The 26,682-nt window shown below is 32.6% G+C and overlaps 1 protein-coding gene across 1 annotated transcript in view; it reads left to right on the forward strand.

Moving 5' to 3' along the window:
- Positions 1–26,682, forward strand: part of LOC131853045 (cationic amino acid transporter 3) — a 245,833-nt gene that overhangs the window by 188,349 nt on the left and 30,802 nt on the right. Inside the window, exon 11 of the mRNA XM_059203838.1 lies at positions 25,547–25,701. Within this exon, the coding sequence (XP_059059821.1) occupies positions 25,547–25,701 (155 nt within the window). The remainder of the gene's footprint in view (positions 1–25,546; positions 25,702–26,682) is intronic.

Raw genomic sequence — 26,682 nt, forward strand, 5'->3', positions numbered from 1 at the left:
GTGTGATGAAGTTAGTAGTTGTCAATAAATCGGTCAAATATAAGATCTTTGCTCTATTACATGTCCACTATTCTGCAGTGATAATTATTTCATATTACAATAAACACGGACAATTAAATTACTCAGGATTTCACATGAGAGCGCGCTTGAGTTCTTCCTAGTTCTCTTTTCTACCTTTACATGCAGATTCTTTCTTGCGTGAAAGTCGATTCGCAGATGAAAGCGCGTCCGTGCAAAGGTAACTTTCGTTGTCGTTTTGCATTCTACAACTTTGACGGCGACGATCTAGTCTGTTGATGTTGAAGGGAATTTCGCACATTGTTTAGAATGGCATCTTATCACTACCCTCACAAATAAATGCATTATAGGAATAGCAAACAAGCTGTTAGATTCGCTAGTAGCTACTGGCAAGTAAGTAGGTACTTTTTCATACAGTATTAACAATTTTTCGACAAAAAATACCTCTAATCTTTTACCTGTAATACAAGGTTTAATTTCACTCCTAATTGAACCTGATATTAATAAGTTTTTATAAAAACTGTTGCCAGTAAAAATATTTACGAGAGTAAGACTGGATGGAACCCGAACATAGATCAAACTGACTTAGGATTATGTTTTCCTTCTCATGATATTGGACTTACATATTTCTTACAAATTATTCAATATATAATGCACGAGTTTCGTGAAAGAAAATTTAATATCCTTTACTTAATTGAATATTCTCTCTTTACACGACATAATGAAAAATTGGTATGAATCTATACATGTAAATAAAATTCGAGTTTCTTACTGTAATATTGAAATAATCGTGTTTTACTACTTGCATACGCAGTAAAAAACTAATATAAATACGTTATATATAACAAAATAATATTTTTTACAATTTTTGTCTGTCTGTCTGTCTGTTTGTTCCGGCTAATCTCTGAAATGGCTGTACCGGTTTTGACGGAACTTTTTTTGGCAGGTAGCTGATGTAATAAACTCAGGCTACTTTTATTCTAGAAAAATAAAGTCAAAATCCACGCGAACGAACCCGTGGGTGCAGTTAGTACATATATAAACCATATTAGATTATGAACTGCCTATATACATAGACTCTATTCGATAATTACTTTACTTATTTCTATATTTTCAACTCTCTCTAACAATAATTTGTTCACTATTTTAATTTTTTAATACCATAATATAAACGGTTACTGTATTCCTTATACTCCTGAAACAAATGTGCTTTATCGACCCATAAGAAACCTTAAAACCTTCTTAAAGAACCCCACTCTCTCTGAGAAACCTTTGCAGGTACTTTATTCCAGAGTTTGAGTGTATACTAAAGAAATTTAATACTAAACTCACATGGATACTTAAGTTTAAGATTGAGTTATATTGCAACTTTATTATTTCATATACTTGTGGCGTTTCAGTCAATTCAACACCATTTTAAAAGGAAGTGCTTTCAAAAGCACTACACTGTATATCTTTTAATGTTAAGATTTTAAGACGAAATCCAGAGAGCTCGAGTTTTATTGCTTAATTTAAGTAAATATATACTTATTTATTAGTGCAACTGTCGGATTCCTCTTACTTCCGTTTCCTTTATAGTAACTTTCTAAAGCAATAGCGCAATTTTAGCACTCCACTCATATCGTGCTCCGACAGTTATTATTACATTTATTGTTTCATTACTTACTATTTTACTTTATATTTAGTTTATTGATCGATGTAAAAAAATCTTTACATATATATATATATGTATAAATATCTTATTCATATAAGACTAATAGAGAGAGATCACACAAAAAAATATCAGGACGTACTGATTTTAATTTTTCCATACTTCACAAAGGTTTATTCTATAAAGGGCACTTTCATGCAATTTTCTTTGTGTTGCGAACAATTTTAACACGAACAGATAACTTTTGTTGTGCACTTTTATGTAGTGACTAAAAAATAGCATAAGTTACGTCCGCTGTTGCTGAAAAGTTACAGCAGGCGAGTATAATAGAACATCGTGCTTATATGAAAATATTTTGTGTTAAGGAAGCAGAAAAAAAAAGTTTCCCGTAAATTTATGGACTGGCTAAAAGTTATCTGTACTATTATAATATTATAAATCTGAAGAGTTTGTTTGTTTGAACGCACTAACTCAGGAACTACTGGTTCGAATAGAAAAATTGTTTTTGTGTTGGATATACCATTTGTCGAGGAAGGCTTTGTGCTATATAACATTACGCTTCGACTAATAGAAGCGAAGCATCAGTGAAAAATGTTACAAAAATGGGGAAATTTATTCATATATGAGGACTTCCATAAGTTGCACGAACGAAGTCGCGGACACAGCTAGTGTTATATATAAAATTCTCGTGTCACAAACTTACTTACCATACTCCTCCGAAACAACTTGACCGATTTTTATGAAATTTTATATGCGTATTCAGCAGGTCTGAGAATCGGCTATTATATATTTTTATACCCCTAAGTGATAAGGGTTGTCATATTTATTATATATTAATATTATTATTTTTTTATTTTATATAACTTACTATATATACTTACTATAAAAGATACTATATATATACGGAAGAAATTAAAAAGAAAGAAAGATTACTGATATACTAGCTACTCGCCCCGGCTTTGCACGGGTGTACATGTATTATATATATGAACCTTCCTCTTGAATCACTCTATCTATTAAAAAAAACTGCTTCAAAATCCGTTGCGTAGTTTTAAAGATTTGAGCATACATAGGGACAGATAGCGACAGCGACTTTGTTCTATACTATGTAATGGTAACTATAACTATGTAATGATGCTCTATCCATTAAAAAAAAACTGCTTCAAAATCCGTTGCGTAGTTTTAAAGATTTGAGCATACATAGGGACAGACAGCGACAGCGACTGTTCTATACTATGTAATGGTAACTATAACTATGTAATGATGATAATGATATGGCAACAGCAAGTAGGTAACTCATTTTGTTGCTTCAGACTATAATCATAAGGTTTATTATCAATATTCCGAATTAGAGTTATACAAAAGCGCATACTCTCCCATTTTGCTGCTTCTTTTTACACCAGCTATATTGATACACCCGATCCGTATCAGTTTAATAATTAAACTCATACAAACAGATCCCTCAGTGAGAAGGGTAAGTGACACGAGTACAACGTTTAGAACGCATGATTGGGGTGCACATTGAAAGACAGGACTTTGAATTTTTTTATCTGATAATGAATATTAGTTTTTTTTCACAACGTCATCTAGACCCAAGTTGAGTTAGCTAAACCTGGGTGTTATGGGTACTAAATAACTGACAATTACATAGATTTTTTTTCGTAAACACATACATACTCGTATGTATCGTGATGACCTAGGTGGTCTAGTGGTTTAGCACATCGCTTTACGTTCGATGGTCGCGGGTTCGATTCCTCGCACGGCACAAACATTTGCATTCATGAGTGAATGTTTGTATCGGTCTGGGTGTTTTCTACGTATAATATGTATGTATTTACGAAAAAAAATATATCTATGTATATATGTATCAGTTATTTAGTACCCATAACACAAGCTTTAACTAGCTTAACTTGGGACTAGATGGCGCTGTGTGAATTGTCCTGATATTATTATTATTATACTGTATATAGAAAACACTCAGATCGATACAAACATCATACTCATGAATACAAATCGTGCGAGGAATCGAACCTGCAACCATCTGACGTTAACTGCTTGACCAAATAGGCCTTCGAATTTCACTAAATTTAAACATTCGTTTTGGGGTGAGTATTCTGAGAACTTAAAGTAAGAGTTCGTGTATATTGTAACACCAGGGAAACAATGTAACAAATGTAACGCCTCAATGCTGTAATAAAACATTATAAAATTTGTCGTATATACAAATTTTTTAAGTAAAATTATCATAAAATATAGCCTTTTTATTCATATGTCGTTTCTCTGTAATAATGCTTATTATAAAATTGAAGAGATTGTAAATAATAATAATGTTTTTGTAGAAATAATTTAAAATTCATAGAATAGAATAGAATAGAATAGAAATCATTTATTTAAATAAAATTACATTGAAGCACTTTTGAATAGTCATAGCCCTAACAATATTATCATTCTGATTGCACTAATAATGATGCGTAGCGGTTTCTATATTGATTATCGCATGCCTCTTGCCTTTTTTTCAGTATATTTATACCTACATTTTTATTCACAATAGCAACACACAAGTTTCATTCTCATTCTTCTTATGATGAGTCTGCGTTCCGAATGAGTGGTAGAATAAAAAAATATGACTATTCAAAAGTGCTTATATATACTAAACATAATAAACTCATTATTTGAATAAAGTATATATCTATTTCTACATAGTTAGACGAAGTAGAGGCAGATGCAGAGGCAGAGACTAGGTTTTAATAATATAAAAATATTCGCCCTGAACTCATCTCAGATTACGTATAAGAAAAACCGCAAAGCAAATTTTAATAAGCTTAATAAATATGAGAATATTAATATAAATTTGCTGTAACCAGAGAGCTGTACATTTATAAGCTGTACTGTAATTATTCGCAACATGAGCAAACATGGTAAACGTTTGGTACTCGTTGACCATAGATAAAATGCTCTGTACAGCCGCGCTTTGATATTATGTAAACACTACGGAACTCTGTCATACGAAGATTAATTATATTTGCAACCCTTTCTAAACTTTACACAAACTGTATTAAGATATTATTTCATGTGTAATTCTAGAAATAGGAATAATCTTAATTGAAATAAACTCAATATAAGCACTTTTGAATAATCATATTTTTTATTCTACCACTCATTCGGAACGCAGACTCGTCACAAGAAGAATGAACAAGAAACTTGTGTGTTGCTCCCTTAAATAGATATTATCTATACATATAAACAAAATTGGAGACTCTGTTTAAAATATTAAAATAACATTTTTATACTACATGTATATGAATATAAATACGGTACATATACCAAAATAATATTTTTTACAATTTGTTTGTTCTGGCTAATCTCTGAAATGGCTGAACCGATTTTGACGGGACTTTTTTTGGGAGGTAGCTGATGTAATAAGGAGTAACTTAGGTTACTTTTATTTTAGAAAAATAAAGTTAAATTCCACGCGGACGAAGTTGCGAGTACAGCTAGTTTACAATAAATAATTAGACAATAACAAGTAAGGCATGCAATAATCAACATAGAAACTGATACGCACTCTATCTTAGTGTCATCAGACTACTGTTACTGCTATTAGTTATAAGTTTTTTGCACAAAAACATTATTATCCTTCTCAAACTTTTCAATTTTATAAGCTTTTTTACAAACAAAGTGTTTTATAGGACATTTGATTTCATTATATTTCGGACGTTGAACCTCATAGTCAATGAAATAATGTTATTTATACATTTGTTTAATTACCTACTAATTCTGTCTGAATACAGACCTTTAAGTCAAGTTTAATAACGTATAAATAAACCAAAAGAAGAAGATAATAGCATGCTACCTCACGTTCTTTAAACCCTAAGTTAACAATTAATGCATCAATGCTAAACCGGGGCGAGCAGTTAGTTTCAAAACATTTATGTGGCAGGTGAATATTAAAAAAAATAATCATTAAATAATATATATATAGAGTTATAAGGGAGCTTAAGCTTAAGGGGAAAATTTACAAGACCATGATCCGGCCTGCTGTCTTGTATGGATCAGAGTGCTGGCCCGTAAAGGCGACGGATGAAAGACGACTGCATGCAACTGAAATGAGAATGTTGAGGTGGATGTGTGGTGTGACAAGAATGGATAAGATAAAGAATGAATACATTAGAGGAAGTATGAAAGTGGCACCGGTGTCAGAGAGGTTGAAGGGTAATCGTCTATCATGGTATGGACATGTAATGCGTAGGAACGAGGATAATATTTTAAGAAAGATGTTACAAATGAATGTGGATGGTTATAAGGGCAGAGGAAGGCCAAAAAAGAGATAGATGGACTGTGTGAAAGATGATATGGTAAGAAAGGAAGTAAATAACGCGATGACTGCGAACAGGGATGAATGGAAGCGAAAAACATATTACGCCGACCACAAATAAATGGGATAAGGAAGAAGCAGATGATGATGATGATATATAGAGTTATAAGTTTGCAAATAAAACAAATTATATTTATTATATAAACAGGATATTGGATTTTCTGTAATTATGGTATTTATGAGCTGATAGGTAAATATGATCGGCGAATATTCTGTTTGTACAATGTGCAATAGTAAACAAAATGAAATGGTTATTTCAGAAAATTTTATTAATAATCCTCTCTTGTGTGCTATTAATTATATAAATAATATAAATTAAATATTGTAATATGTGAGAACTGTGATTGGTACAGTTTATGCTGTAAATAATATAAATGACGTAGTGGAGTAACTTGAAACAATCATGCTCGCTATAAAGTTCAAACTTGTCGCAGCGTGGTGGGTCGGGTAGATGTGCTCCCTCTAATTTGGTTGGTTGCAATAATGGCTGGCTCATCGGTCATACTCGTGAACGGGTGCTGCTTGTGGGGTTATAGTCTGTTCAGTTTGCGAAGACTGATTAGATTTTTTGTTTTTTGCTATACCATATGCTGGTGGTCATTCTATTCTCCTAAATTTTAATTTTAATTACTGTGTATTATTGTAAAAATGTACAACATACGTATATATAGCTGAGTTTCTTGTCAGTTATTCTCTTCTCGAAATCATTCCGAACTGACGGTGGATTTGACATATCATAAGAGTCTGTAATAGACCTACATGAATAAAGATATTTTGAATTTTGTATAAATAGCATGTGTGTACGTCACTTTATTAGACATTAATTAAGAGAACGAAAAATAACTTTGCTAACAAGGATTTTATATGGGTTTTTGTTTTGTTGTTGTGCTATAATATATTCTAATAAATTCTGAGAGGCTGCCGCAAGATTCGTTTGGCAATCCATAGCTTTTCGTGTAATTGAATATGCTACTTGAACCATGTTCCTTATCTAGCGAATCAATACTTGTGATTTTGGTCTGTTGTATTTCTTGCTCTTCTGTTTCAAAATACAAAAAATATAATACAATGCTCACTGCTGTGTTTCGGGTATTTTACAATAGTAGAAAGTTATATAAGAATTTGACTTTAACTAAAAATGCTAAAATATTTATAAGTATATCAACTCACAAACTTGTGACAAAAAAATTGAGGCATGGTTTTTTGAGACCTTGTTTCCATTTAAGGAACGTTTTTTATGAAAGACGAGTGGTTCATATTATATATTAGATCTATACATAACTTACTCTTACATTTGGGTAGGTCAAAAGAATAACATTTCTACAGACATTTACTGAAGAAAGTTAATTAATACAAATATATAAGAATGAATACAAAAGATCAATTTTATTAATGAATTAGATGTAATACTTTTTTTTTTAATTTTTACATTTATTTAGTAATATGATAATGTGATAATCATAAATGCCAGTCCTATTGTATCTTATTACTAATCTTATCTTACTGCACAATGAATGTAAAAATTTTGCTAGCGATGATACAGGATCAGATAGTGTACTGTGGTACATACCAACATCAAGCCGATTCAGTCCAAATTTTTTTTAAAACAATTCAAAAACAAGGTATAATACTTCTCAATACTAATAAAATTATAGTTGTAATCATTTAAATAATATTTTACATGCCCAAAATGCAATAACTATGGTATGTACAAATCAGAAGAACTGTATAATGAAATCAAAAATCATACATTCAATTAGGACATTTTAGCCGCATATGAAGGTTATTTTTTTGTATTAATATTTTTTCCCTACTGGTCCAGTTCAGTATACAGACTCAATTGAGAAGAACTGGCAAGGAACTCAAGTATTTTTTTAATAGAGAGTTTTTTACATTGTGTATTTATGTAGGTGTCTATGTATTCAATATTAAATAAAAATCCCGTGCATGAACTACTATTGTCATACACGTTTGTCATTCAAATAAACATTTAGTGTAAAATAGGCTTTGCTCAATAAATATGATTTAACAGATGTTTATAATTTCCCCTCTGATCGATCCCCTGTTCAATTCAAACGGGGATCGAAATTACGACGGCCTGAGCCGAGGTTCGAACCCCTAGTGGTAGACTAAAGTCATATCCGCCAGGCAGGAGTTGGCCTTCAGCCGCTCCATAAGTCCTTCCGCGGGTTTGGAGTGCCATCTGCACTCGTCCCCTAACGTCCGGTGAAGCTGTAAAGGCCAGCTGCGGCCAACAGCATTAGAGTAGTCCGAAAAAAAAAGTTTTTAATTTGTAAAAAGGTAACTAAAGTACTATTAGTTAATATATTTAAATAAATTTTACAATTTTTTTTTTACATATTCTTATTTATATATTTCCTTAAGCCGCGCTTGGGATCTCCTTGTAAGCATAATTAAATACTTGTGATAGGAGATCACGCTCTTCTACGGTTATTTATTATTATATTAAGAATTTGTTTCTACTGTAAAAGACTGTGTGTGTGTGTGTGTGTGTGTGTGTGTGTGTAAGTGTGGAAGGGTGTTGGGTGCAAATGTATGTTTATTAAAATAATAATAATTATAATCATTGTATATATATTACATTGTGACTACATTCCTCAGGACTACAGTCCAATTGCTCATAGACCATGCTGTCATCCAGAACAGTACAAAATAGCTTCAATTTCGTCATAGTTTTTAGATTTTAGCCATTTTGTTAAAACTTTTTTACAGGTATAAAGATTCATAGGGTAGATGTTAAGAATTTTATTTACAGCGTTATAAATATAAGTAGATTGTTTACCAAACTGTCTTCCAGCATAGGTCGATCTAACGGGTTGTACAGGTGCTACATTGTGCTTCCTTCTTTTGTTTAAAAATTTGGAGTCATATGAGTCATATTTAAAGCAACTGAATATGATATAAATGATTAAATACTCAAAACATGGAACTATGAAATTTATTCAAAGGTAACTCCAGTGATATTGTTAATATGTTCCAAACAACTAAATATGATATAACATGGGCTTACGGGTACAAACACGATTGCAGCATCCACTCGTAGTTTCTGACAGCGCTTTGCCAACTTGTGAGTGTAAACTTTTGTAAAATTGTATTCACTCTATTCATAGGTGCTTAGTACAATTGCTGTGTAAAATTTACTGAGTCAGTTGCAACGTTGGACGTTGGAGTTCGGTCAGCTCTGAGGCCAACACAAACTGATGTTCAACGTTTGTACTAAACGTACGCAAACTTTACAATAGACATTTTACCGGTTATTACAAAACTCTACAGAATTGTACGGTTTCAATTTTCATGTAGACTATTGTTATGAAAGTTTTATTTAACTTGCTTTATCAGGACGCTTGGTTCAAAGTGTATTACGATTCATATGCATTTTTGAAATGCTTGCTAACATGTAGTGTTGATAATTTGTGGGCATTTATATTTTTTTCCAGCTACTCACCTCGCCTTCGCACGGGTAAACATGTATTATATACATAATCCTTCCTCTTGAATCACTGTATATTATCTATTAAAAAAACACTTCAAAATCCGTTGCGCCATTTGTTCCGGCTAATCTCTTAAATGGCTGCACCGATTTTGACGGGACTTTTATTAGCAGGTAACTGATGTAATAAGGAGTAACTTCGGCTACTTTTATTTTAGAAAAAAATAGTTAAATCCACGCGGGCAAAGTCACAGGTACAGCTAGTTTATAATACATTTCTAAGTTTCGTTCAGTCGTTTAGCAGTGAAAAGGTAGCATATAGAAATACATTCATTGTATGGGCTACAAGTATGCAATAATATTTTAATGAGATGGTGTTATAATAAAATAGAAGAGCTACTTTTATAATAAGTTCTGTAATAAAATGTTGCAACCTCGTCGACAGACAAAATGACAGATATATATTGTGAAGTTAAAAGTAGTCGGCAAAATATTGTTGAACGTTGAATATGCAATGCAACTGGAATATGAAACAAACTGACGGCTGGTAGTCATATGGAAAAGATGCTGACGTTTATTCCGAGTGTACTCAAAATTTAACCCGTTCCTTTACATTATCCCGTCCCGTTTTCTGTTTTTAATCATAATAATAATAATAATAAGCCAACATTTATATTATAGCACATATAACATAATATTACATATAATGAAATGTATTTATTTGCATGAAATGTGGTATAAATATTAAAAGTAAATTAAGTTTTAAACTACAACTAATAAAGTAAAGATAAAAATTGTAACAAGATTAGAAACTAATAAGATTGGACAATAACAAACTTAAATATATATAATCTAAACATTATTCAGGATTAGTTACAACATTAAGTAAAAAAAATTATTCAGGATTATTTTATCATAGATAACATCAGATACAGACTTGCGCGTACACACACATACCGACACAACTTAGTAGATTACAATACTACGAAACGAGGGATTGTTCTTGCAGCAATTTGCTACATTTGCGTCTAAATATTGGAAAGAAAATTAGTGGCACAATACATAACACTAGCTTCTTGCCCAAAAAAAAAAAATGTTGACTTTTATTTCCGTAGAACGCAGTGATATATATCAAAAAATATAAAGAACATATTTATTTTAAACATAGATAAGGATAAAGCAACTACCTATATAAAATCACGTTATTTGATTTGTCGATGGTTTCATTACAGTATTTCCTTATGTAAATTATATATGGATAAATAAGTTTTATTTATTAAATATTACAAATAACAGTTGCGGATGCAGCCCGCGGAAAATTTCGCAGTGCAAATTGACTCTGGATATGGCAAACAATCAATTCTGTTTGAATTGTGAGCATTTTGATATCCGGTTTTATACCGGAAATGGTGCACAAGCCGAAACAAATAAATAACTTTATTTCTACTGCACATCTACTACTCTCTAAAATAGAATGCATATTCATTTGGATTTTAACAACTTGTGATGATTAAATTTAAATTTAAATTAATAAGTATTTAGGGAAAGGTTTATTTAGCGTACTTCTCTTTTCATGTTTCTTTTATAATTGTATATATAACTAGCTGTCCCGGCAAACGTTGTTTTGCCATATACATTAATAACGCTATAAAAAAAATGGGGGTTGATGATAGAAGGGTGAAAATTTGGGATTGTATGTATTTTTGTATGTTGTATCATAAAAAAATAGAAGTTAAAAATTTTGTCTAAAAAATAAAATAAAAATTTAGGGGTGGACTACCCCTAACATTTAGGGGGATGAAAAATAGATGTTGGCAGATTCTCAGACCTACTCAATACGCTCACAAAATTTCATGAGAATCGGTCAAGCCGTTTCGGAGGAGTATGGCAACGAAAACTGTGACACGAGATTTTTATATATAAGATTAGGACGCTACAATGCCACTACACATCCTATGTGGTTGTAGCCCACTCATGCGTAAATGAAATATCGCCTTTGGAAAGTTTACACTCTATGCCGAGGAGATAAAAATCATTGCTACTAAGAATATCCTTCAATTCAAGTCCCATCATCATGTGACGGGTCTAGGTAACAACACCTCATCTTCACCTTATCATCCTCCACTGGTGCCCCGCCTGCGTAAACCGTTAGCACAGGCGGTTGCACCATTCCATTATCATCCAGAAAAAAAACTCTGAAAATGGGGGAAAGGGGATTATTAGTAATATGGACTCTTGACCCCATTGCTATCAATGTACTATGTCAGGTTGACTTCCACGCGGTTCCCCGGGAAACCATCGTGATAGATTATTGGTGAATTTGTCACGATGGGCTAACTGATCTGACCTCATGCTCATATTATCACCCTCCACTGGTGCCCCGCCAGCGTAAACCGTTAGCGCAGGCGGGTGCACCATTTCATTATCACATTAAAAAAAAACTCTAAAAAAGGGCGAGCACGTTGCACCAGCAATTGTTAGGACTATTCATAAGTGGTTTAATTAAGTTAATTTGAATAAAAAAAAAGTATTCTATTCTATTCACAATAGATTTATGTAAGTCGCAGTCACTACAGATCCAAAGCACCTGAAAATAGATTAAACCACAAAAAATACGGGACATCTCAAAAAAAAAAGATTTTTAGCAGCAATGTTCACAAGAAAATGTCGGATAATTCATACCGCACAATCTAGACTCAAATTAGGCATAGTTTTTATCACAATTACTGGATAACCTATAGAAATACTAATTTACATATAACGTTAACACCCATAGAAACAAAAACAGCGAGGAATCTCAACCAAGACCACCGGAAGAAAGGCGTTCCAAACCGCAAAACAACCGAGGGTTAAATCTGAATAATATATTTTGTAGCGCATCTAAATATCACGTGAAGATCTAAACATGTTCAGCACCTGTACAGCTAGCGATAAAATTAAATGAGCTCGCGAAAGTAGTCAAGTGAACCAGGGTACTGTCACTGAGGAGACACTTTACGGTTATGAGGATAAGGGTACATACGCACGGATTAAATTAAAAGCAATACCTGTTGTATGTACTACACATATACAGTACATCACAACCGGCTGATTGTTTCTTGTACATTTTTAAGTCAACACAAGTCTTGTTGCCTTCAGTTTTTTTCTGATTTTGGGTATTTATATGCCTCTGATTGAACAGAGATGTAGTGCGTAGCGTTCTATATTGATTGTTTCAGGTCTAATCGTTGTTAATGAAAATCTACTTAAAACAACATTTATTTAAAAGAGCAACACACGTTTCTTGTTCATTCTACTTGTAATGTCTGCATTCCGAATAAGTGGTAGAATAAAAATATGTGACTATTCAAAAAGTGCTTATAATAAGTTTATTTGAATAAAGATTAGTTCTATTTTATTCTGTTTTCTGACTATGAAGAAATTACTAGAAGATTGAAGATTATATCATGTTGAGGAAAAAATATAGTTGAATGTAGATTTCAGATATTTTAGAAATACATGTTCACCACAAATATAGCAAAAACTGTTACTTATAAAGATTATACTAAGTATATACCCTTCAAATCTCTTTTCTTTGATATAAGGTATCTACCCTTAATACGACCTCTGACCAAAATAGATGTCCTTTAGGAAGTAGCACGCTTGCTTCCCCTTTAAATTTGCTTAGACAATTGACTTATTGATCCTCTAGTCTCTGCGTGAAAATTACGCAAAAGTATGTCCGAGATACACATATATATATTTTACTGTAAACTGTAGGATATAAATATGTATGGGCATGTAATGCGTAGGAATGAAGATCATATCCTAAGGACGGTGTTACATATGAATGTGGATGGTTATAAGGGTAGAGGAAGACCGAAAAAGAGATGGATGGACTGTGTGAAAGATGATATGGTGAGAAAGGGAGTAAATAACGGAATGACTGCGAACAGAGATGAATGGAAGAGAAAAACATATTACGCCGACCACAAATAAATGGGATAAGGAAGAAGCAGATGGTGATGTAGGATATAAATATCTGCTGAAGTATGGGACGCTCAAAATAAGAAAAAATCCGTTTTAATACTTACTTATATTAGAAATACGAATGTAACTCTGTCAGTCGTATTTTCATTAAAAAAATACTGAACCGTTTTAAATGAAATTCTTACACATGCCTCAATATAAGTATAGGCTTACTTAAGTATAAGCTTGCTTAAGAAATCTTAGAAAAATATAAAAGGAGTAAATTTTTATATTTATCTAGTGTGTCTTCAAAGATTTTCCTTATCAATATTATAAATGCAAAAGTAACTCATTCTGTCTTTCTGTCATGCTTTCACGCTAAAACAACTGAACTGATTTAAATGAAATTTAGTACACAAATCAATAATAAAAACGTGTATTTATGTGGATAGAAGTTTATGGGAAGAATAGTATTTAAAAAAAAACTGAGCGATATCTTGCCAACAAACTGTTCTACAGTTTGGCGAGTCAATGTATAAAAACAACTGTACAATTATCTTTATTAAATATATTAAAAAAAGAAATATACTGTATTCTGAAAAAGGATATAGACTACTTATTCATTCGAAAAAGGATTGCAAAGAGATGACAGTTTGTATAGAAATTGAACATTTTTGAAGCTAGAACAATGGCTTTTTAGGGATGGATTACTAAATAGTTTTTCTTGATTTGGTCAAGGTCAATATTCCACGCAGCCGAAGTCGCGGGCACAGCTAGTAATATTCCGTAATCCAAGATGCGATAATCCGAGAAAATAATATTAGTTAGTTGCAGAGAGTGTACAGTAAACGATAAGCTAACGTTGACAAGTATTGATATCTTTATTAATTAAACCTACTCTATTCTCTATATAATGTTTTGATAGTAACAACTATCGCAAGTTATTTTTAAACTTTCGTGTTTATTATACATTATATATATTATTAACACGAATAATTTTATTCATGTAGGTCTATTACAGACTCTTATGGTATGTCAAATCTACCGTCAGTTCGGAATGATTTCAAGACGAGAAGAACTGACAAGAAACACAGCTCGTATTATTTTCAAATAAATGTTAAACATGTTTACAATAATACAGATTCATTTTTAAATTTGGGAGAATGGAGTGACCAGTATTCCGGTCAATTTGCGGAAGTTAAAGCAATCTATGATATAATTTACTCAGAATTTCGCTTGAACGACGTTGTTTGTGCTAGAGCTGGTTAATTATCCAACGTTGGGCGTTAAGAGAGATATTGTGTAACCATCTATATATATTTTAATACAGCACACATTAAAATATATATAGGTGGTTACTCGAAAAAATGTAGTAGTATAAGATCTGTATTACAGTTAATTGTAAACCTAACTGTAATATAGAATTTATACTAATACATTATTTCGATATAGTAAAGTGGAAAGCCTGACCACCTGCGGCTATCTGCTATAATTATATAAGCGGTGTGATCTTATGACCGCAATATGCGAGGATTTTTACACACAAAATAGGCTCCATAAGTCACATGCGATCAACGAAAAAATCGGAATTGAAGATAGTCGCCGTGGCCGAAATCGGCCTGGATTACATCATCATCATCATCATAGTAAAGTGACTTTGTTTTATAATCGCAGTGATGGCTGGCTTATCCGTCATACTCGTGAACGAGTGCTGCTTGTAGGACTGGTCTGCTCTTATCATTACGACTGATTAATCTTATTGTGTTTTTATATTTGAGCCTAAATAAATTAGTGCTGGTTGGTAGTTTGTATTCACACGTTTCAACTTGTAAAATGTGAACTTACAAGGATTGTTTGAAAGAGCAACACACAAGTTTCTTGCTTATTCTTCTTATGATGAGATAACTATCCGAATAAGCGGTGGATTAAAAAAAATTTTTGTCTGTTCAAAAGTGTTAAAATTAAGTTTATTTGAATAAATATTCTATTCTATTCTATTCTAATATGTAGTATATTATAAAACAAAGTCACTTTACTATATTTCAGTACCGTTTCATACATTTACATTCAACGCTCGATAATATGAAAGTTTAGCTCGAGCAGTAAACCATAGTGGCAAACAACGACGTTTGTCGCCACATCGGCTCCGCTGAATTTCCAGAACAAATATTTGTATAACTTCTATAATACCCGACTCGGTTACAAAATTAAATCTATTCTGTTGTTTATAGGGTACGTTAAGTTTTTGGCCGTTATTTTTAACATAGAATAAAAAAACTAGCATCGTTGTATATACCACGCCAGCAGAATCTAAAAGCAAATCGGTAAATTTGACGTAATAACATAACCAAAAGTTCTTCTGCAGAGATTTCAATAAATGAAATTATGAAAACCGTAAAAGTATATCAATGTTAGAAAAAATCTTCTATATATATGACAAGTACGAATGGTATACATTTTTTAAATATATTTTAACCTTAGCTTCATTTAAGAACTTTTATCTTAATATAATAATGCCAGTCCCATCGTATCTTATTACTAACTAGCTACTAGCCCCGGTTTTGCTCGGGTGTACATGTAATATATATATAAACGTTCCTCTTCAATCGCTCTATCTATTAAAAAAACAGCATCAAAATTCGTTGCGTAGTTTTAAAAATTTAAGCATACATAGGGACAGACAGCGACACCGACTTTAATTTATACTGATGTTATCCTCTGCTAAACAATGAAAACAAACATTTGCAGACGGTGATACAGAATCAGACAAACAAAGACACTTATTAACCAAAAAAGCAGCAAAAAAATCGTCAAAGTTTTTAACTCACAGAACAAAGAAGCTGTGTTACACCGAAAAAATGCTCCAGTTATATTTCCGAATAGTGATATAAATTTTTGCAATTTTTTTAAATACCATCATTTAAGTAGCTAACTAGAAACATGTATATTATCTGACCCTGTATCATTCATTCATAAATTAAAAGCGACGATCTTGTCGGCGAAACTCTTGCCCTCTTGTCGGTGAAGCTCTTGCCCTCTTGTCGGTGAACCTCTTGCCCCCTTGTCGGTGAAGCTCTTGCCCTCTTGTCGGTGAAGCTCTTGCCTGATCCTGTATCATGGCCAACAAAATCTATATTCTCATTATACAGTACAAGATAAGATTATTAATAAGAATAAGATAAAATGGGACTAGCATTATCATATTATGATAAAAGTCCCTAAATAAATCTAAAATAAAAAAATGACCAACCGTTTATCTTATATATAAAATTCTTGTGTTAATAATGTTAGTTACAATACTCCTCCCAAACGGCTTGATCGATTTTTATGAAATCTTATATGCATTCTGTAGGTCTGAGAATCGGCTACTATCTATTTTTCATATCTCTAAATGGTAAGGGATGTCTACCCCTAAATATATTTTTATAATTTTTTCGACATAATATTTTATTATTATTTAGTACTGAAAAATATATACTACCCTAAATTTTCACACTTCTACCATCAACCCATACTTTTTAAAGCGATTTTAATTTATATAGCAAAACAATATTTGCGGGGTCAGCTAGTATTATTATAAAAGTCCCTAATTAAATCTAAAATAAAAAAATTACCAACTGTTTATTATAATATACCACAGTGCAAATAACTTTAATGTACAGAAAATTGTACTTAGTGATTCTGTAATGGCAAATTATTTACGTGCCATTATAGGATTAGAAAAGACACAGATCTGTGGGAGGTGATCTTTGTAGTTTCATCTGACCTTACGAGGTTACAAAACTTTGTACGTATATCCTATTGCTATAACTCTCCTGAATATCACTGGTCATCTGCTCGGATGTTGATCCGTAAACAAATTTATATTTTCCTATACGCGGTTCCCAATCCAATAGTCTTCTGTGCCATCTGCGTACCTCACTCAATATCGTAGAAATATAAATAAAATAAGCTTATTGAAATACGATACGAATTGAATATTCAATGTTTACTCAGAGTTTCAATACTAAGATATCTAGAACTTGCGGCAGCGATATGTATTGAAGTTTATTGCCTCTTTTATTTTTGTTGAAATTTTATGAGGTTACTATCATTCTAGTTGCATTGTACTCGCATCAAACTGATTTTTGAGTTTGAAGTAACTGCTTTATCATTATTAGATACAATTGTGATTTATAAAAAGTATCTGCAGACACAACTGTCTATATTTTATTTTCTACAAGCTGTACTCGGGAATTCGTCCGCGTGGAATTTAAGTTTATTTTTCTAAAATAAAAGTAGCCTAATTCCTCCATATTACATCATCTACCTGCCAAAAAAAGCCCCATCAAAATCGGTCCAGCCATTTCAGATATTAGCCGGAACAACCAGACAGAAAAATTTTAGAAACGTTATTTTGGTGTATGTATCTTATTGATATTCATATGAATGTTGTAAAAACAATTATTTCAACATTACAAACAAGCACTCCAATTTCATTTATATGTATAGATTTATAACTGAAAATTTCGAATTCTACGCAAAATATAACATTAACCCAGAATTCTATGAAAATTTATATTGAATTGAATTCTATTGAAACAAATATTCAAGTAGCTTATAGAAATAGAAATAGAAATAATCTTTATTCAAATAAACTCATTACAAGCACTTTTGAATAGTCATATTTTGATTCTACCACTCATTCGGAATGCAGATTCATCACAAGAAGAATGAGCAAGACTTGTGTATTGCTCTTTTTAATAGTTGTTTTTTTAATTATTATATATATAATATATTTATTTTTGAATGAATTCATCATATCAATAATCAACAATATATTTGTATTTATGCCAATGAAATTACAAATTTCTTTTAACAATGATGTACAGAATTCATTATATTTCTCAATGTCGGTATTATTATTTTTTTACTTCATTTTTCTAGCTTAGTTATCTGGTAGCAATTTAATGTGATTAAACGAACTATTTTAATACGGCTGCAGCTGGTCTTTACAGCTTCACCGGATGATAAACGCCATTCCAAAGCCATAGATGGATTATGGAGCTGAACAATATGCCTGACAGGTATGATCTGAGGGCATCTCTACGTTTCGAACCTCGGCTCAGGCTGTCATAAGTTCGATCCCCGTTTGAATTAGACGGGAGATGAATTTGAGAAGAGTAAAAAGCGTCTAAATAAAAGTAATTACTTATAAACAATTCTTATATGTTTAGGATTTTTAAAAATACATTTATCTGACTGTAGTTTCTTTTGACAATCGTTGATTAATTAAAAGAAATATAGCTATATACCTACATATTTCTAGATGATATGTGAATAAGAGGTCTTATAATTGGGAAGTATATATAATATAATATTTCAGAAAAATTAAAAAAAACACAGAGCCATCTAGTCCCAAGCTAAGCAGAGCTTGTGTTTTGGGTAGATAACTGATACAAATATAAAGTGTTTTTTTTTTATAAATTCATACATAATATACATAAAAAAACACCCCGACCGCTACAGACAATCACACTCATGAATACAAATATTAATGCCGTGCGGGCATCGAACCCGCAACCTTAGAAAATATATCGAAGTGCTAAACCGCTAGACCACCGAGGTCGTCAAATAATTTAGTTATAGTTAGCCAATTATTTATTACTACTATCAGGAAACTGTTAAACTTCGATGAGTAGCTAAATAGTTGAAATGTTGCTGAGGGAATTCTCAATATTTGCAGCCGCATCGATGCCCTGCAGCCAGTTAGTGCAGTGTTCCAACCTGTTGAGTTAGCACTTTGAATTTCCATTTCTGGAATCCCAGTTACTTCATCTAATAGTCGTGGATAGTGAGCATCGTCGGACGGCAGAACTTCCCATTGAGTGTTCAAAAGTTAACGCTCATTGCCTCAACTATTTCAATAAGCTAGCTTCTATATTGGTATGGCTTGCATTTACCGACGGCGAGTGATATTTATTTATCTCAGTTACCGCAATACAGAGCCGTCTAATGCCGAGGTAAATACCTCCTACAAAGATCTAAACCACTAGGTATGACAATCAGATAGCGATTTTTTACAGTTCAGGGCACAAACGAGCTTGCGGGTCATCTGATGGTAAGTACCTGCAATACCAGGGGAATTGCAACTAGCCTTTTAAGAAGGAATAACCTCTTTTCTTGAAGGTTTTAATATCGTATCGGTTTGAAAATACCATTCCTCGAGTTGATTCCACAATGTGGTTGTGCGTGGCAAGTTTCTGGAAAACCACACTGTGGTGGACCGCCATTCATCTAAATGATCGAAATGGTATTTTTGTTTCTGGCGGGTGGGTACAGTAGTGAAACTTAGCAGCTGGTATTAATGCGAGCAATTTCTCAGAACACTCCCCGTGATATATGCGGTAGAAAATGCACGGAGATGCAATATCACGCCGCAGAGCCAATAGGTCGAGTTTGTCACAAAGACGTTGATTAATGATTCTGGCTGCTCGGTTCTGAATGCGATCAAATGGAAGTACTGGTATTGTGGTGCTCCCACTAGAGATGAGAAGAATATTCCATATGCGGCCGGATATGTGCCTTATCTTCTTTGAAAGCTCTTAAGCTCTTTAGCTCAAAACTAAATATTGAAGCACACTTGTAACGCTCACTAGTTTATTCGAAAGTCGGAGGTTCGGAGGGGGGGAAAGGGGATTGTTAGTAATGTGGACTGATGATCTCATTGCTAGCAATGTACCATGTCAGGTTAACCTCCACGCGGTTCTCCCTGGAAACTATCGTGATAAATTACTGGTAACTTCACGATGGGCTGGTCCACTGTCTCCACTGGTGCCTTGCCAGCGTAAACCGTTAGCGCAGGCTGATGCACCATTCCATTATCATCCATAAGAAAAAAAAACTCAACGAAGAAATCTCACAAACAATAAAAAAATATAAAATGAATCTGGACAGACATCCGAATATACTTGCTGTTCAACTAACATTGCCTGATTATATGGCACGTCTTAAGAGATGTAAAATACCAGACTTTAACAACCTGGCATAAGCTGGAATATCTGAGGCTGGATTCTCAATGGAGACTTGACTTGACGAGACTTGATATGATCAACTTATCTGCTTACAGTCTGGAAGACTAATTGCATGATTAAAATAGATAAAAAACTCTTCGTAACTCCAACTATATATAATACACTGTACTAAAAATTCGCATTAACACGTATCTTTAAGAAAATGTCACTCAGGTTACAGGATGATCCTATAGCTAGCAATGTATCATGTCAGGTTGAATTCCACGCGGTTCCCCCTGGAAACCATCGTGATAAAATTCTTGGTGAATTTGTCACGATAGGCCAACTGACCTGACCTCATGCTCATCTTATCATCCTTCACGGGTACCCCGCCAGCGTAAATCGTTAGCGCCTCGCAGTTCAGAAGGTTGTTTGATTTCATTGGATTTCAGTATAAAATTTAAGGGAAGTATCGGAACACACTTGTCGTCATATTAAGTTACTTACTTAACGTTATGACTTATGAACTAACGATGTATGTATAGAATGCTTCTAGTCTCTTGATATATTATTGAGTTCTATATATGTTTTCATACGGAATACAAGGTGTATCAGTACGGTAGAACCGATGATACTTTGGAAGCTCCAGCTTACGTAAGACGACACGACGTAAGACGATAGTCTTTGAGGAAAGATATGGACCAAGCACTTCTTACATATAGCCGGATCGTCGTATATTCCACTGGAAGAGTCGAGGCTCGATTCTCCCTTATTGCGTTTTACTCTTCAGGTTTCCACTTCGGATAACGCTGTTCACTTCTGGTTTTACAACTTGAATGATGATGATTCATATGGATCTTTCTTAAATTACTTAAATTTTATGTCACTTAGCTACGTTGCAACAGCCGTTCGCATCGAATCGAGAGACAAAACTTCTGATCACGAAAGTTGTCACGTGATCAGTCGATTGCTGTTACGATTGGCTATAGTACGACCAGTCAAGAAACTGATCAATGATTGGTTATTTCAATTCACGTAGACAGCGTGTGCGAATCGAATAAGTTAATTAATAAAATGACGAAACACAAAGTCTCTCATATAAGAAGTCTTAGTGAGGTCTATTACCTCAGTAAGAGCTCTGACTAAGTAGAATACAATAATTAACTATCATTGCAATACGGAAAATAGGTATTACCACTTGTAAAAACGTAAAAAACTTGCCAGTTCTTGTGTTTCATGTACTGCAAATACATAATATATATGTAACTCTTATGTATTATATATCACGAGTATCAGACATAATAATTTTACATTTTCAATTTACAACTCAGCTGTAGATAATAGTTTAAATAGGTAATATATGTCATTACAGTACATTTAATTTTAGATGTGATGTAAATATGTAAGTAACTGATTAATAAACCAACACGGATCTAACAAGATCACTATCCTAAACTCCTAAATAAATAAACAACTTTGCTGTACAGATCTATATGAATAAAGACTTTGATTTTATAGGTAGGTATTACTAGTTTTTGTGATGAGACAGCTTGCTTGCTTGTTGTTGATCATGTGTTCAGAATCAGTGGATTTGAAAAAAGAATGTGACCGAAAAATTGGGAAAGTGATAAAATTAAACGCATCCAATATTTGCCGTTCAGTCAACATCACAGCGAGGCGCAATATTATATTGAATACAATATAATATAGAATACAATATGATATGGAATACAATATAATATAGAATACAATATAATATCGTAATTTATCCGGTTACTATGTACAGAGCGGTGAGGTCGCATTATTCGAGAATTACAAGCGAAAAATACAGTGAACTTTTTCTTCTTGTCGCGTAAACGTGTTACAGAATTCATTAGAGCGATCTCTTTTTTAACTATTCATTTAAGTGCTGGTTGGGTTGCCATGTTTTTAATCAAATAAATTCTTCAAACGACGAACAAAAGGATAAATTCCAACAAACAACGATGAGATCTCTGTATCGTGACATTTAATCGGTATTGCTAGCTATGTGATTGGCGGAAGTAGCTCAACAAAATATCTATTTAACAAACACTTGCGTTTTATTAAATGTAGTTTAAAAGTCCCTTTCAAGAATTGAATTCATAAATTCAAAATATCTTTATTCGTGTAGGTCTATTACAGATTCTTATGATATGTCAAATCTACCGTCAGTTCGGAATGATTTCGAGAACAACTGACAGAAACTCAGCTCGTATTCGAAATAAATGTTGTACTTGTTTAAAATAATATAAATTCAAATAAGGGTGAATAGAATGGCCACAAGTATATGCTATTGCAAAAACAAAAAGTCTAATCAGTGTTCGTGACTTAAACAGACCAGTTCCTACAAGTAGCACCCGTTCACGAGTATGACGGATGAGACAGCCATCATTGCACTCAACTATATTAGAGGGAGCACACCGTCCCGGCCCACCACGCCGCCACAAGTTTGAACTTTATAGCTGCTCACTAAGACTGTTTCAAGTTACTCCACTACGTCATTTATATTATTTACAGCATAGGCTGTACCAATCACAGTTTTCACCCATTACAATATTTAATTTACATTATTTAAATTACATATGTCATTACTAAATTTTTAATAGTTTATGTTTATTACATTAGGTAACTATGTCTATGGGAAAATTATATACCTCATAACAAAAGTTAAAACTGTAATTCACCATCAATCCACGCCACACCATTTGTCCATATATTTTTTTAATATGTCCAATAATGTAAGTTGCCATATTATGGTACCAATAAATATTATTTTTTTTAATTTCATAGCCTTACGGACCGTACCCTGAATGTTGACTATTATATCCGTGAGTTTATTTAGGCCCATCAGATCCAGGCCTATACATGGTGGGACGCTTAAGGGTCAGCAAAATTTGGTAGGTACATTTTTTCTGCTGGATTTAAAAAGAAATTCAACGCAATTATATATAAAATTCTCGTGTCACAGTTTTCGTTCCCATACTCCTCCGAAACGGCTTGACCGATTCTCATGAAATTTTGTGAGCGTATTGAGTAGGTCTGAGAATCGGCCAACATCTATTTTTCAATGTTAGGGGTAGTCCACCCCTAAATTTTTTTTTTTAAGGCAAAACGACGTTTGCCGGGACAGCTAGTAAATACATATATACATCTTTTAAAATAGAAAATCTATGCATATAAATAAAATTGGAGTGTCTGTTTGTAATATTGTAATAACTTTTATTATATGCATATGAATATAAATACAGTACATACACCAAAATAACATTTTTTACAATTTTTCTGTCCGGCTAATCTCTGAAATGGCTGGAACTATTTTGACGGAAGTTTTTTTTACAGTAATAAGGAGTAACCTAGGCTACTTATATTTTAGAAAAATTCGTATATATTATTCCATGCGGACGCATTCGCAGGTACAGCTAGTCTTAAATAAGCTCCTAATGAAATTCAACTAAAATATGATTATACTTTCTTTTCAAAAGCCGATGTTTCTATATAAATTTTAATTATTTCTAATTCTATAGAAAATATATTGCTTTCTTTTCATAAAGCTGGAATATAAAGTGCACATAAACTCCTCTTCATCAATGTCGCCTGAGAAGTCTATGAGAAGCCATCCATTAGTTTTCTTGTGTTTTGTAATTGATGTTAGGTAATATATACTGTTGCTGTCTTTGTGCTAAACTACAAAGAATGTTCAATCATTTATTCACATAAAAGAATCGGTGTATTTTCCCTTTATAAATGTACGTAATAAAACTCTCAAATAATTGTTGTACAAAACCTTATTAACTAAAATTACAATTGATTAAAAAAGAGTTACGAGTTGCAACCATGTTTCTTATCGAATCTTTTTGGTTATATCTCAATAAATAATATATAAATTAATTAAAATTGCATTTAATTTTACATACATTTTCATACCTATTTGTAAAATGGTCTTAATTTTAACGATTTAGCTATCTTTTGTTATCTTTACGTACGCTGTCTCGTGTGTGGTGGCCCCACTGAAAATCAGCGCTGTGGTATAACTATACTGCAGTATAAATGCTGAGTGGGAGTCACATTCAGAGTTACTAGTATGTTTTAGCTTTTAAGTTGTATAGTAAATAAGAGAGTAATATAATACTAAATACTGTAATACTGAATAAATGTCTTTATTATTATTATTATATCTACATTAGAAATATTGCGATGGTTAAAGAATACTATATAATAAGATGGTTATACAATCAAATGTGTTTATGATAAAGTTTATTTGAATAGAGAGTGTGTTTGTCTAAACACAAATATGATCAAAATTAATAATAATAATAATAATAATAATAATAATCTCAGGACAATTCACACAGCGCCATCTAGACCCAAGTTAAGCTAGCTAAAGCCTGTGTTATGGGTACTAGATAACTGATACAAATACATAGATTTTTTTTTTTGTAAATACATACATATTATATATAGAAAACACCCAGACCGATACAAACAATCATACTCATGAATGCAAATGTTTGTGCCGTGCGAGGAATCGAACCCGCGACCATCGGTCGTAAAGCGGTATACTAGACCGCTGGACCACCGAGGTCGTCAATCAGAAAACACATCATATACTTGCTAGATGTTGAATTCGAATGGGGACAATATTACAAGTCTGTTTTTCATCAGTATAGATTAATATGTGTTTATAATTAAGTTTATATGAATAGCGATTGTGTTTATCTAAACACAAAATTTGATCGAAATTTTCAGAAAAGTTAACGTCTATCTGCTTCAACCTGGATAAGAATGGAGACAATAGAATAGAATAGAATAGAAAATCATTTATTCAAATAAACTTAATTTAAGCATTTTTGAATAGTCAACATATTTTTTTAATCTACCGCTCATTCGGGAATCTATCTCATCACAAAAAGAATAAGCGAGAAACTTGTGTGTTGCTCTTTTAAATAATCCTTGTAAGTTCACATTTACAAGTCGAAACGTGTGAATACAAACTACCAACCAGCACTAATTTATTTAGGCTCAAATAATAAAACAGAATAAGATTAAATCAGTCGTAGTGACAATATTACAACAAGTCTGTTTTTCATCAGGTACACTCCTGGCCTACACTTTGGTGTCGACGTGCGTGCTTGTCTTGCGTTACCAACCACACACCACAAACCTAATCGAGCTACTGCCGCAAAGTCTACGCACCCCGATTGAACCGGAGGGCACAGCTTCCACTCAGCACGAGACAACATTCTCTGTAAGTTTAAATATTTAATTTCCTATATACATATCTTAGATTAGTTTCGAGGAAACTGTTAGACTTTATATTTACAGATCAAATACAATTTTCCTTCTGTACGTTCATTATTATAATAAGAACCCAAGACAATTCACACAGCGCCATCTAGTCCCAAGCTAAGCAGAGCTTGTGTTATGGGTACTAAACAACTGATATTAATACATAGATTTTTTTTGTACATATATAATATAACAAGATAACAATATAACAAATATCCAGACCGATACAAACAATCATACTAATGAATACAAATGTTTGTACCGAGTGAGGAATCGAAGCAGCGACCATCGGAAGAAAAGCGTTGTGCTAAACCGCTAGACCAACGAGGCCGTTGTTCATTAATTAATAAGATCAGATTATAAAAAAATCTACGTTCGATCCTAGTGTATCGCGTATGATTTTAATTACATGGTTATTATTTAAAGTCCTATTGAATTTAATTTAAAACACTCTATTCTCCCAAATTTGAATTGAATTTAAAAATGAATCTGTATTATTGTAAACATGTATAACATTTATTTGAAAAGAATACGAGCTGAGTTTCTTGTCAGTTCTTCTAATCTCGAAATTATTCCCAACTGCCGTTAGATTTGTTGTAATAGACCTACATGAATAAAGAATTTTGAATTTGAATTTATTTAGACACGTATTCAAATTATTTTTTGTATTCTTATTAATATAACTAAGTCAGGATATTATAAATGTTTCTTACATTGATGATTTATTATCATTTTTGTCAACCGTAGAACCACAGGTGGCACTCTCCATGCTCCTTATATTTATTATTATATTTTGTAGTTATCTTCACAATTTATATACCATATGTAATAAAGAAACAGAGTGTCTTCAAAGTCGTGAATTGCCATTAAAATTAAAATTAAAACTTGCCTTTATCGCATTATTTGTGTTCGGCGCAGTATGTTATTCTCTTCCACAGCT

This window comes from Achroia grisella, unplaced genomic scaffold (assembly GCF_030625045.1).
Source record: "Achroia grisella isolate CSIRO2021 unplaced genomic scaffold, CSIRO_AGI_Agris_v1 utg874, whole genome shotgun sequence".
In the NCBI taxonomy this organism is placed as follows: Eukaryota; Metazoa; Arthropoda; class Insecta; order Lepidoptera; family Pyralidae; genus Achroia; species Achroia grisella.